Source organism: Henckelia pumila, chromosome 3 (assembly GCF_033568475.1).
Source record: "Henckelia pumila isolate YLH828 chromosome 3, ASM3356847v2, whole genome shotgun sequence".
NCBI classification, from domain to species: Eukaryota; Viridiplantae; Streptophyta; class Magnoliopsida; order Lamiales; family Gesneriaceae; genus Henckelia; species Henckelia pumila.
In genome coordinates, this window is record NC_133122.1 from 170,723,077 (window position 1) to 170,736,627 (window position 13,551).

The 13,551-nt window shown below is 34.3% G+C and overlaps 1 protein-coding gene across 2 annotated transcripts; it reads left to right on the forward strand.

Annotated features, from left to right (window-relative positions):
- The first annotated feature begins 343 nt into the window (after positions 1-343).
- On the forward strand, positions 344-9,765 carry LOC140886146 (protein RIK). Of its 2 annotated transcripts, XM_073292652.1 has the most exons (12): positions 344-496; positions 1,078-1,294; positions 1,654-1,752; positions 2,026-2,060; positions 2,128-2,203; positions 4,959-5,054; positions 5,122-5,208; positions 5,683-5,776; positions 5,864-5,981; positions 7,172-7,631; positions 9,058-9,265; positions 9,402-9,765. In XM_073292652.1, exons 1-12 carry the CDS (start codon positions 432-434, stop codon positions 9,527-9,529), a joined length of 1,683 nt encoding a protein of 560 aa, XP_073148753.1. In that variant the 5' UTR covers positions 344-431; the 3' UTR covers positions 9,530-9,765. The 2 variants fall into 2 exon arrangements, with proteins under 2 accessions (XP_073148753.1, XP_073148754.1); XM_073292653.1 differs by lacking the exon at positions 9,402-9,765 and having other exon boundaries at positions 8,601-9,200.
- Positions 9,766-13,551: the final 3,786 nt, after the last annotated feature.

The following is a 13,551-nucleotide window of genomic DNA, read 5'->3' on the forward strand; positions in this document are numbered from 1 at the left end:
TTCTTCATTTTCTATTGTACTTACTATCGATAATATTCATATATTTTAAAAAAAATATCCAGTTATTTATTTCTTATTACTACTATTATTTTATTATTTATTGTTTTGTTTATTATATTTAGACTAAGACCTAGGTAATTATTTACAATTCACAGGGATATTTTAGTCCTTTCATGGTAATACACAAAATTAATTCTTAATGTTATCATCATATCAAATATCATGTATTTTATCCCCAACATATTATTCATCCATATTTTTCATTTTTTAATCTTTTTTATTATCAATATTTTATTTATCCTATCACACGTGACAAGTGGAGCCATAGACCGCGGAAACCGTCTTTCAATTTCCAAAGGGATAAACAATAGGGACAGAACTATTTCAGGAACTAGTGAAGAGAGACCCGGATACATAATCCGCGGAATCAAATGACAGCGGACAATTGCCCTAGGGTTTCAACCTCCGAATCTGATTCATCTTCAACCAAGCAAAGGTGCCTGTTTGATTGAGTCCCTTTAACGGTTTTTACCTCTATTTCTATTGAAAACTTTATTTGTTGCGTTTTCCTCCTTTGTTATCTCATATCTGCTCTCAGAATTGTGTTCAATTTTTTTTTCCCTTTGTGCGATAAAATTACGAAATTTGATAGAGGTTGTTGGTATTGAACTGGAGAAAGGGTTTCCCATCTTACTGTTATTTATGGGTCTCAAGCATTCTGTTGAATGGATCATAAAATAAAAATAGGAAAGAGTAGAATGACACTTACTATGATGTTATCCAGTTGTATAAGTATTATCGTGAATTTTTTCCTTCGGGTTTTGAAAAAGCTCATTGCCACCACATCATATTCGTGTTTGGATCAGCAGCAAGATATATCAAACCTTTGAAGAGAATTAAATAGTAGTACTTGATAGAGCCGATTCCGTTTTTTATTGGATTTTGATTTGTATGTGAACTTGTATTCCAATGAGCGGCCTATTTTGCCATGTTTACTTTCTCGACCCTTAAGGCCACCAGCAATAACTGATCAAAGAAAGGTTTGCTGAGCTTTAACATCATATACTTTAATTGCAGAAAAAGAAGAAAGTGGGACCAGCCAGACGAGACACTGATTTCTGATGGAGTATCGACAATTATTAGAACTTTGTCCAGGATAGATTTGCCCACTGTCCCTCCCTTATCTGGTGCTGTGGTGGCTACCACATTTTCCCCTTCTGGTGCCAACCCATCACAAGTGGTTCAGGTGCCTTTGCAGCAACATGCTGCAACTATTGTCCAAAATCTTGTTCAAGTAAGCACTTTTTCTAGCTGGCTCTTATTTTTTGTATGAAAATTTATGTCCTCATATTTGCAATGCTTGCCATACTTTCCAGAGTATACAAGTTTCAGCTGAAGCTACCCCTTTTCTACACTACTAGTTCTCTTTTCCGTCCAATGCTTTTTGTTCAGCAAAATTGATTTTGAATATCCAAACTCTTGTAATATGGTTTCACTTTTTGTTGTATATTCCTTTTGATTTGGTTATGATTCAATTATGCTATTTTATTGTGATGTTTGAGTTTCCTTGAGCAATGCCCTTTCTAGAATCTTCAGAGGTTCGTTATTTGCTGCCCATTTTAATTATCACATGCTTTTTGTTTTCACTTATAGTCTAGAATCCAAGATGAATTAATATCAAGAGAAATTATCATAAATGATGCTGATTCTGCTGTTCGTTATAAGCTCACAAAGCGTCAAACACAAGAAGAGGTAAATCTTAGTCTTTGTTTGCTACCATTACTTGGGTCGAGTGGCATAAACCTCTTTCCTTTGAGCAAGAGGCATGAGTTTCAACCCATGTAAAAATAAATAAAAATCACCCATTCCAACCCCACCCCAAAGTTGTAATAAAAAAAAATTAAGTCTTTGGTTTATGTAGTCTAACAGCTTCTATCAATACACGAATTATGTTATTCCAATTTTAGGTGCATGTTTTTTGGTATTTGCTCTTGCTGGGAATTATTTGTTACTCATTACTTGCAGATTCAGAAGTGCACAAGTGCGGTGGTGATTACCCGGTGAGTAGTGTGGGCAATGGCCTTCTCATTGGTTTCATTTCTCACTTTTTCTGGAATTAATTTACAGGGGAAAATATCGGCCTCCTAATGCACCCCCTGATGGTGAAAGACCTCTATATCTTCATATATCTGCTGTGGCACATGTTAGTATGTTCTTTTTTATTGGTTGTATGTCTAGAAGAATATTATGATTTTACTCTAGATGAATATTATGATTTTAGATGTTGGGTTTGATTCAGGGAAAGATTTCAGTCTTTTGAAACACTTGTCATTCAATTTGCTCACAGTTTTTAGCTAGTTGGTACTTGGTAGAGGACTAGAGGTCTTAGGAGATATTTCTCTAGTTTAGTGCTTATAGTAATTTTTTAAGCATTCTTATGATACATAGTGACTGCAGAGGGGAAAGACTATATTTCTCCGGAGGCAGCATTACATCGTTCTAAATACAATATATTAATTTGTTGGATCTAGGTTTCAATTTTTTTTTAGGTTTCCTTCCTGAACCATAATTATATATGAAAACTAGAATGATGTATTTTCATTTGAATGGACTTGGTTCCTGATAAGATAAATAACGGAGTAGAGGAAGGGTGAGTAAACTAAAATAAAATTTCTAAATCTAACGTGTCTCAAATTTTTGCATTGCTATAGATAATTTGTTTTCTCAGATCTCATTGGCTCCTTGGTAAATATGGGTTAGTTTATTCCTGACTTCCACTGCAAGAGTGCACTTCTTAATTTTGTTGAACATTGCCTTATCCTAGGACTTGTGCAGAATGTCCTTTGCCACATTGTCTGTATTGACTTTCTTCTGTTCCTTTTTGATACACTCTGCATGAGGCTTCTCAATGAAATCTAGGACGCACCTGATGAGTTGACTTATCACTTTGTATGTGACATATGCTCACAAACCACATATCATCTGTTTGTGCAGTCAATTATGCCTCCGCAAGAGTTCTGTAATTGTCATAATTTTTTTTAAAAAATATGAATAATTCTGTTTATTTTCATGATCTTTAGAATAGACCGTGATGGGTTTCCAAAAGTTAACTTAAAAACTTGGCCTTAACACAGATCTGGATAAGCCTTTGTTTTTCACGGGTAAAGTCTAAAAGGCTATTGTTTAAACAGTAAATAATAGTGCAGAACCCTTGAACAAGAATTTGGCAGAATGAGCAAGTAAGCAATGCCATCTTTAAAAGCATACGTGTAAAGTGCAAACACTAATATAATAATAAAAATAATAAAAATAATGATATAGAGGCTCGGTGGTTGTGTAATCGTTCTACGTGATCTTCTGCTTCTACTGGGGACGAAATTTTCTGAAAGCATTGGTTCTTTCATATCATTTACAGTCAGTTCAAACACTCAATCCTCTATTGGATAAATACTCCAAACAAAACGACTAAAATATAACACGGATTGAATTTTGTTTAAGGATGACTTATTCTTTGGTCACGAGTAGGGGTGGGATCGGGTCGGGACCCGTCCCGTAACACCCTTACCCGATTCTCGTCCCGATAAGAATTGAGATATTTTTTTTCTCCCGATCCCGTACCCAAAAAGTGTCGGAACCCAAATGTTCGAGATCCCGTCGGGTAGGGAGAGGGAATTCCCGAAAAATATTTTTTTAAAAAAAAATTTTATGAATTTTTTTTTTGAAAAAAATTATGAAGAAACTCAAACAATTTCTTAGTAAATTACAAATAAATTAAAATTTTTTTGTATATAACCATTAAAAACTAAAACATCTTTTTAGTACATTACAAATAAACTAAAACGACGACTTACAATAAAAACCTATAATTATTCGGAATAATAAAAAACAAAGTGAAAATTTATAACTCAACATTAATATTAAAAAAAAATTATGAAGAAACTCAAACAATTTCTAGTAAATTACAAATAAATTAAATTTCTTTGTATATAACCATTAAAAACTAAAACATCTTTTTAGTACATTACAAATAAACTAAAACGACGACTTACAATAAAAACCTATAATTATTCGGAATAATAAAAAACAAAGTAAAAATTTATAACTCAACATTAATATTAAAACAAATAAATATAAATATAAAAAATAATTATTTGAGTGATAATTATAAAATATTAATATTAAAACAGAAATATAAATAATATTTCCATTTTTAATTAAACAAATATAATTAAAAAATTTAATTAATATATTTGGGTCGGGTCGGGTCTCTGGTTGGGTAGGGTTGTTCATCCCGATCCCGTTCCCGAAATTGATCGGGTCGGGAAAAATCTCGACTACTCGGGTCGGGAAAAATTCGGGACGGGAACGGGTTGGGAACTGGGAAGGGTCGGGAATTTTGTCAATTTTGCCATCCCTAGTCACGAGTGAGCTAGACTCTCAGGATTACAAATATGTGAAAACTCAACGAGTTCTCGAATTCTTTGAAATGATTGCCTCATGAATTCCTTTTTTTCGATTCTTAATTCTAGTCTTCTGCCTTCCGTCCCTTGTATATAAGAGTGAGCTTCCAATTGTAACAGTATAATTTTGGCTTGTCCATCTTAGTCAAGTGTCTGCTTATCAAATTTCTGCCTAATTTTAGGAATAAGAACATAGAGTCGGTATTTGGTACTGTTGCCTGGATCAGTCTTTATATACGCATATTGAATATTCTTGATGAATTATACCGATATATTTCTGTTTTAAGTTGGCTAAAATGGTAAAGATGTTACTTATGGCATGGAGCTTTCGTTTTGACTGAAAAATTGAATATTCTGGATGAATGATACTGTTTATATCTGTTTTAAATTTGGAAATTTTGTTATTTTGCAATTAACTTTAATAATTCATTTGAGACTGGAGTTCTGGTTTTGTTCCTTGGAATGTTCTTTGTCGTGCTGAACTCGTCGTGGATTCAGTTGGAAACAACAGCAGAACGAATCAAAGCAGTTGATCTTGGAGCTGCTATGGTAGAAGAAATGCTGAAACAGGGATCAGTGAACAATGGTGTCAAGGTACCAATGACTTCTGAGAGATATATACTCAGTTATTTTCGTACAAACCTAATGTTATCTTTTCTAGGTTGAACGCATATTAACTACCCGTGTCTTTTTGGGCTTTGAGGCAGACCCATCATTGAACATTGTGTTTCGCATCCGTGGCCCAAATGTGAGTTTTCCTCCCACAATAATCCTCCTTCCCATTTTTTGTTCGCACTAATTTGATTTCTTTTCTTATTGTTTGGCATACATTACTTTCTTTCCCTTTTCCCTTTTACCTTTTCCTTTTGTTGATTGGGGTTAGCTGTTGGTGTTGGTTTTTATGGAAAATGGAGTAATGTACTGGGGAACTGAAATTTTACTTGCGGCCATCTATTAGTCATTTTAAGTTATTCCAATCAAAGTTGTTTATCAAGTTTCTCTCTGTGCCCCTCTATGTTTTGCCTTTCACACTTACTATTCTGCATATAGGTTTCAAAATTTCTTTAGATATGCATGATGCTGCTTAATACCTAATTGTTTAAATTTGTTATTTTATCAAAGATGAGAAATACTAATGTTTGAAGCCTTCTCTGACTTCTCCACACAATCTGGAGAGATTCTTTTTGTGTTGCCTGCCGCTGGTTGGGTTTTGTAAATGCAGGACCAGTATGTAAACCACATTATGAATGAAACAGGAGCAACAGTCTTGCTAAGAGGACATGTTTCTGAAAGTTCTAAAAATGATCCATCTGAAGGTGGTGGTTTTCATATTCTTTGTTGGCTTTTGGTATTATTACTTGCCATGAATTATAAGCATTTTTCCGTATCTTTCCTGCTTGCAGATGCCCAGCAACCATTGCATTTGTTGTTGTCGAGCAATGATCCAAAAAGTCTTGAGCATGCAAAGCTTTTGGCAGAAAATCTTTTGGACACAATTAGTAGTGAATGTGGTGCCTCTAGGTAATTAATTTTCATTGATACACAAAAAGGAAAAGTTGATGGCTATGCAATTTACCAGGGGCATACCAAGATTTTACATTCCGGATGAGCTAAACTAGACACAAATCAAAACTTTTTTTGGAAAATTTCATTCTCTAAATTAATGCATCAAAATACATGATAAATCTAAGATATTATAATGGGTAATATTTCAACGAAATGCATAAAGCAATTAGTCACAAAATAAGAAGTATACAATATAATTCAATCAAATAATTGTAGTTTATAAATATGTACACAAATTTTGGAGTTAAAACCAAGAATTTTGTCTGGATTATATTTATAAATATGTATTTAAATTCTCATTTTTAAAATAAATTTCTAGCAATTCTGTAAGTTGGTACATCATTTAAGCCGAATTATAGTTCATGAAAATATTAGATCAGGCCATCAGGGCTAAATGTTATTCATAAAAGAGATATGGTCCAATTAGCGCTATATATGAATATATAAAATTAAGCCAACAATCTTGTATATCCGATAATGAAGAAATTAGATTTAACCTGTCCTACATATAAACATATAAATTGTTGATCCCAAAACATAATATAAAAATTATCAAGCACGATACCTACAAATTATGGAGCTGAAAACATAAATATATTTAAGCCCCAAAACCTATATGTACTTGGGGCAACAATGTGTGGGCTAGACTGGGGCTACACACTGCAGGTCCGCCCCTGCTAATCACAAAGAACAGCGTTGTAGATTTCTGTGTAACCTATTTAGAGCTGTGTGTTGTATCTATTACTATTCAATACAATTTATTATATTTGAATTTGTAGAATGTTTACCTTATGTCATTTTAAGATAAGGCTTTTTAGTTTGACCATCCAACTCTAGTCTGAAAACTTTTATGATTTGAGATCTTCTTTTATTTCTCTAAGGATTTATTTATCCATGTTAAGATGGGTGGAGAAAGGAAAGAAGAAAAATTATGGTATTCTCATATAACAGCCATAATCACTTAGTGAATCACTTGGTTATAATCTTTTTTGCAGAAGACTGGATAAATTTATTTGTAGTTGCCGGAAAAAATTCACCCTCTATCCCGTCTCTTTTGCATGATCTGTTGGATTTTTTTAGCTATAAGCTACTCTCTACATTATAGAGAATAACCTATATGCCTTCTCTTGATGTATGGTCTACAGGCCTTTGCACTGTAATTTATATGGTGCAGTTCCACCTCCACCTCAATTGGAGGCTGGACTGCAGAACCTCGTGAATTCGCCAAATCCCAATGATGTAACCTCCTCCAGTCCAGCTGCTCTTACTGGTGTGAATAATGTTGTCTCCAAGTGTTCCATGTTTCCAGCTATCAGTGAGTCAAATCCTGCCGCTGAATACTTTCCTCATACCTCATCAATCAGTGGAATGACGAGCTATATTGGTTATGGAGGGATTTATCCACAAGCGACTCCTTTGCAACAAGTTGCCTTAGCCCTTAGACAGTCAACTTCTGCGGTCACTGCTACTGTTTCGCCCATGACAACAGCAATAAGCGTAAAGCCACTGACAGGGGAACCGCCTTCTATGAAGGATGAACGGCCCAAAAAGCGCAAGTTTCAGGAGTTGGCTGCAGCTGAAAAAGGACCTGTGAAAGCCATTCAGGTATTAATATTTGCTTCTATTTAGAGTAGGACTTGGGAGAATGAAGGAACTATGGAATGTTTAAAAATGTCAGTAGGTATCTACATAATGCGTTAAGGTGTTCCACGAGAGCTAGCTTTTAGGTTTGAGTTAGGTCCAAGTCCATAATTTTTAACATGGTATTAGAGCCCAAGTGCACCATTATGTGTTGGACTTCCCATAGTTGGGCTGTCGGTAGTTGTTCCACCCGTTAATGTCTCCAAGTTTTTCATTCTTGGGCATGTAAGATGTCGCACATCAGCTGATAGAGTTTCTGGGAGGTCAATATATGGACGTGGGCAATCCACAATTCTCCTCACTTAAGCTAGCTTTTGGGTTTGAGTTAAGCTCAAGTTCACAATTTTAACATGGTATCAGAGCCCAGACCCATCGTTATGTGTTGTACTGCCTATAATTGGGTTTTTCATAGTTGTGTCACCCGTTAATGTCTCCACGCTCCAATCGTGTCATTCTTGGGCGTGTGGGGGTGTTAAGATGTCCCACCTCGGTTGGATAGAATTCTTGAGAGTTCCGTATATAGGCTTGGACGAGTTAGGTCCAAGTCCACAATCTTTAACACAATGTCATCCATCATTATTTGTATGTTTCGAGTGTCCATCTTTGCAAGTCAATGACCCAATAAACTCTTCTAGCTAAGGGGTTTGAATGAATACTTATGGTTGGTTCTTTCCAACCCGTCTTGGATTAGAAAAACGATTGAGATGGATTCAACACGGGTTTCAGACATAGTTGCCAATGAATAATGATTCCTTTTGTTCATTTTGTTGTGTAGGTTACAAAATTATAAAATGTTCACGACTGAATAGTTTGTACTTGTTTATTCACTCTAATTTGTCCAAGCTATTCATCTTTAGAATGTGATCCTTGCGGTTATCTTTGTTAGAGGAGTTGCCTCAAACATTCCCTAACGTTTTGTATTTCTCATTCCAGGTATTTTCTCTCTTCTTCGTGAAGCTACCAACTCGATAATGGATCTCTGTGTCGGATATTATATGTTTCACAGGTTTTTTGACATGAAAGTGGCCTGAGATAGTTATTGCTGTTTTTATCTGAAGCTGGGTTCCAGATATTGTGCTCTTTGGTTCTTAACTGTTAATTGTGTATCTGTGTCTTGTGCAGACACCAATTTCTAATTATTGTTTCCCAATGCTTGTTGAATATTGAAAATTCACGCCGTTTGAGTCTGTCCAAGCACGTTCCATACTTGATACACCCGCCCCACATGTAAATATGTTTTGCTATAGGCTCCTTTCTTTTTTGAAAAAAAAATGTTTGCCAGTTCGAGCTCTTGATGTAGACTTGGATGATTCTTTCTGTCTCGTTTGTTGCATCAACTATGAGACCATATATTCTGCTAACTTTTAGAGATTTGGTTAATGTTTCCCAGAAGAATTTACAGGGATCAGAATTTCCAATGCCACGTGAACTAACATCACATGTAGGTGCAAGAGACGTTTCAACTGTTATAGCTCCCAAGAAGTCTGTCCAGCCGTTGTATGGTGGAATGCCGCCACCCCCTCCACCAAAGTTTAGCTCGTCGCCGAAACTGCACGAAAGCAGCACCATGCATAAATCAAAATCGGAAGTTGTCCCTGGTAAATTTAACTTCCAAATTCTTATTCCCATTTTTCCAACCGTAGGATTAACACTTGTTTTTGCTGTGTTCATATATCTTCCTTGGCTGCCGCTTTGATCATTATGAAAACTTTTTCTTGCTGATTTTTTTTTTAGATACTTTAATTAATATAATGGAATATGGAGATGAAGATGAGGACGACGACGATGATGATGTTGAGGTGGAGATGTTTAAAAAGCAACCAGGGGCAGCTGTTTTTCCGAAACCTTTCTGGTCAGTTTGATTCAACAGATTTTGATTCCCTCCAATGGCCTTGTCTTTGGCCTGTGTGGATCTTTCGTTTCTTTCTCAGAAATATGATCTTATTCAAGGCCATGCATTGTGGGGTTTGTAGATTATTAGTTGTAAAATATATTGGTCGTGGGGAATATCGGAGATGGAACTTAAATAATTGTAGTTGCATGGCATTACTAGTTTCAAGTCCGATTTTGTGTCTCCTGAAATGATCATTTTAGTTTCCGGTCCAGTTAATTATCTTGACTTGGAAAGAACTATGTTTCCCCAATAATTTCCTCCTGATGTTTGTTAACTAGAAACCTGGTAGAAAATGACGCATTTATTAAACTTAAGAGAGTCGAGCTCCGAGAAAATCAAACTGGCCTTTGTCTTTAACTATTATTACACATTTTCATTATTATATATGAAAATGTGTATATTATATAGAGTAAAATTCATTTTGCTATACGAATTATTGATAAAATATTAAATTGATACATGAACATGAATTATTGAAAATGGTTTAATTGGTATATGATTCAAAAAAAAAAGTCGATTTTATCTATTAGTAAAATTTCTTTTAAGTCGAATTACTTTTAGTAAATTCAACTAAATGCACATTTTATTTTTCAAAGTAATTTTATTTTATTGAATAAAAGTATAAAAGAAAAAAATATCTTACTATTTTTAGAATTTATTTATATTTTATTCATTATTAAATTATTTAATCAAATATAATATATTTTTACGCTATTAATAAATATATAATAAAATGGTATTTTTCTATCAATATTAAATAATTATCCACTTTTATGAAAAAATTATAGATTAATAAAACCACATTCAATAAATAAATCATATACACGACTAAAATATATTTAATATTGATAAAAATATAATAAAATAAATATTTATTTATATTTAAATTCAAGAACGACTAAAAAATATAAACTTACAAAATTTTAAATCAACCGGAGAAATTTCATATCATTAAAATCACGTAAATTGAAACAATGAGTAAGATTTTTTTTATGAGATTTGTTTTTTCATGATCTAAATCTTTAATGTTGAAATTTTTTTTGAATTCAAACAGAACAATGCAGATTTCGAAAAACTAAAATGGTGATTACGTTTGTTTCAACAGTTTCAAAACAAGATTAACAAGCTTCGATTACATATATTTATTTTAATATTTTTTTCATATATTACAATATTTGTTATTATATAATTTGAGTTGACAATTATTTATCATGATATAATTTTAAATAAATATGTTATATTTAAAATTAATAAATAAGTATTCTTGAAAATAAAATTATTTACCTAATCAAAATTTACTAATAGCAATTGGACTTGATGACAATTTTAGATTAGGGGTAAACTTTATTTTTTAAATTTGACATGTACGAATTAAACCATTTACAATAGTTTATTTAACAATTTGACATTTTAACAATAATTCGTGTACCAAAATGAATATTACTCATATCTTACTATATTATTAAAATAGAGACCCTCTAATTAACAAACTTTCAATTAATTGGTGAAGTTTGATTTGAAATTACCATTATCTCCAAACTTAATTTTCAATAAAACCAAAATTATTGGACAAAATAGTCATTTTATACAGTTTCCTCTTTTCTATTCATTAAAAGCTCACTTGTGTCATTTGATATAATTTTATTTATAAATATAACACTCACTTTATAAGATATATATATTTTTTGTGAATATTTATTTAGAAAAACGTTATATTTTTATTATTTTTTAATTTTACAATTTATTATTTATTGTTTTATTATTTTTTAATTTTACAATTTATTATTTATTGTCTTTTTAAAAAAAACCAAATGTACAAACACGCAATACGTGCAGCGAAATACTAGTTATACACCCACTGTACTATTTAATAATGCATCATCGTCCCCTTAGACTAATAAGTTGGTCATTTTAGTGGATAGAAAAACTACGCATTATCTTTTTTCATTTAATAAAAATTATTATAAAAAGTTATTTTAGTAAATTTTAAATTGACTTACTAATTTGTTAAAAATCTTAAAAAAATGATTAATTATGTTAAAAATATATGTACGCGAACTATCGTTGTCCCTAGTTGTCACAGGGACTATGCGATGCAGCGGAATATCACAAACTTTTTCCAACCCTTGTGCGGGTAGACTTGCACGCATTCAAGCCTATCACCCTCTCTCACGTTTTGCACTTGTGTTTGATTATATTTTCTGTATATAACTCACACAAAGCCAAGCATGCAACAACAATGTCAATTAAAGACACAAGAGATTACAGGCAAAACTGTCCAACCTTGCACTAACACAATAGTTCACAATACAAGGATACAAAATGCCAATGGCTTGCACACAAAAAGGCTACAACTCGTGTATGTGCCTTGTGCAACTCATGGCAAACATATAAACTCGAAATGCATCAGAAATGACAGCCAACAATCCAAGTAACTGCCTAGGGCAGATGTCGCGAGTGTGTGAAGCCAAGTGAAACTGCTACATGCATGCATGCCATCTGATTGCCACTTGTTTGTGCAGGCTCCAAGTGTCCAAAACTGTCTTGTAACTGCTTCACATCATCCAAAACGCCCCCTTAACTGTCCAACATCAGTCCAACTCGAATTTAGCTTAGTCCACCCAACCAAACTCAATGCTGCCAATACTTCAATGCACCAAACACATTCCCGCAATGTGCCAACTTATTTATATGCTTAGCCAACCCGACTATGCCTAAGTTATGCACCAACATAACTAAGTGCTAGACATCAACACTTAGCATCATGACACTCCGCATTCGTGCCATGAAAGCGAGCCAACTTCAAGGGTCTAACAAACCACCCCCACTAGAAGAACTCAACGTCCTCGTCGAAACCTCCAGCTCGGCCTTATCATTTTCATACTTAGCAATTTCATCTTCAAATTGCCAAAGATTCACATTCCGGATCCAAACAGCATCCTCCTTCGAATCGCCCACCCACTGGACAAAGTAATCAACTCTGCGATTCTTCTTGCTTTGACCCAGCACTCTGTGATCTAGAATTCTTTCAACTTTTCTGTCAAACTCATACCGAACAACCGGCGGTGCACGAATCTTTTGCACTCTCGTTTGATCACCTTCCTGAAACTTATTCAGAAAACTCACATGAAAAGTTGGATGAATCTTCAACCTATCAGGCAGCTTCAACCTATAGGCAACTTTTCCCACTTTATTCATGATTTTGAAGGGACCATCATACCGAGGAATCAACCCACGGCGCACTGTCTTGGCACTGATTTTCTTCCACATTTGAGGATTTAGTTTCAACAAAACTCGTTCCCCAACTTGAAACTCAACATCCCTTCTTCCTTTGTCCGCATACTTCTTCATTTTGCGTTGAGCTTTACTCAAACTATCTTTTGCTTCATCCAACAACTCTTGATTTGCCCTTGCAAACCTATAAGCCGCAGGACAATCACCCCCACTTTTCTTCGAAGCAACTTCATGAGGCGTTGTTGGTTGAAAACTATATAGCAACTCAAAGGGACTCAAACCAATAGCCGATGACTTGTGCAAATTGTAGAAGAACTGAGCCACATCAAGCAAATCCGCCCAATTACGCTGACTAGCAGTCACATAGTGTCTCAAATATTCCTCCAACAACTGATTCATTCTCTCCGTCTGCCCATCAGTTTGTGGATGATTGGCAGTAGAGAATTTCAACTCCGAACCCATCATATTGAACAAAGCAGTCCAAAACCGTCCTGTAAACCTTGTGTCCCTATCACTCACAATGTCTTGTGGAACACCAAAGTACTTGATAACATTCTTGAAAAACAACTCGGCATTAAGTTCAGCGGAACATACCTTTGGAGCACCAATGAACACTGCATACTTTGTAAAGCGATCCACCACAACAATAATGGATGCCAACCCATTCACCTTTGGGAAACCAAGAATGAAATCCATAGAAATGGACAACCATGGCTGCTCAGGAATAGGCAATGGTTGCAACAAACCTGCTTCCTT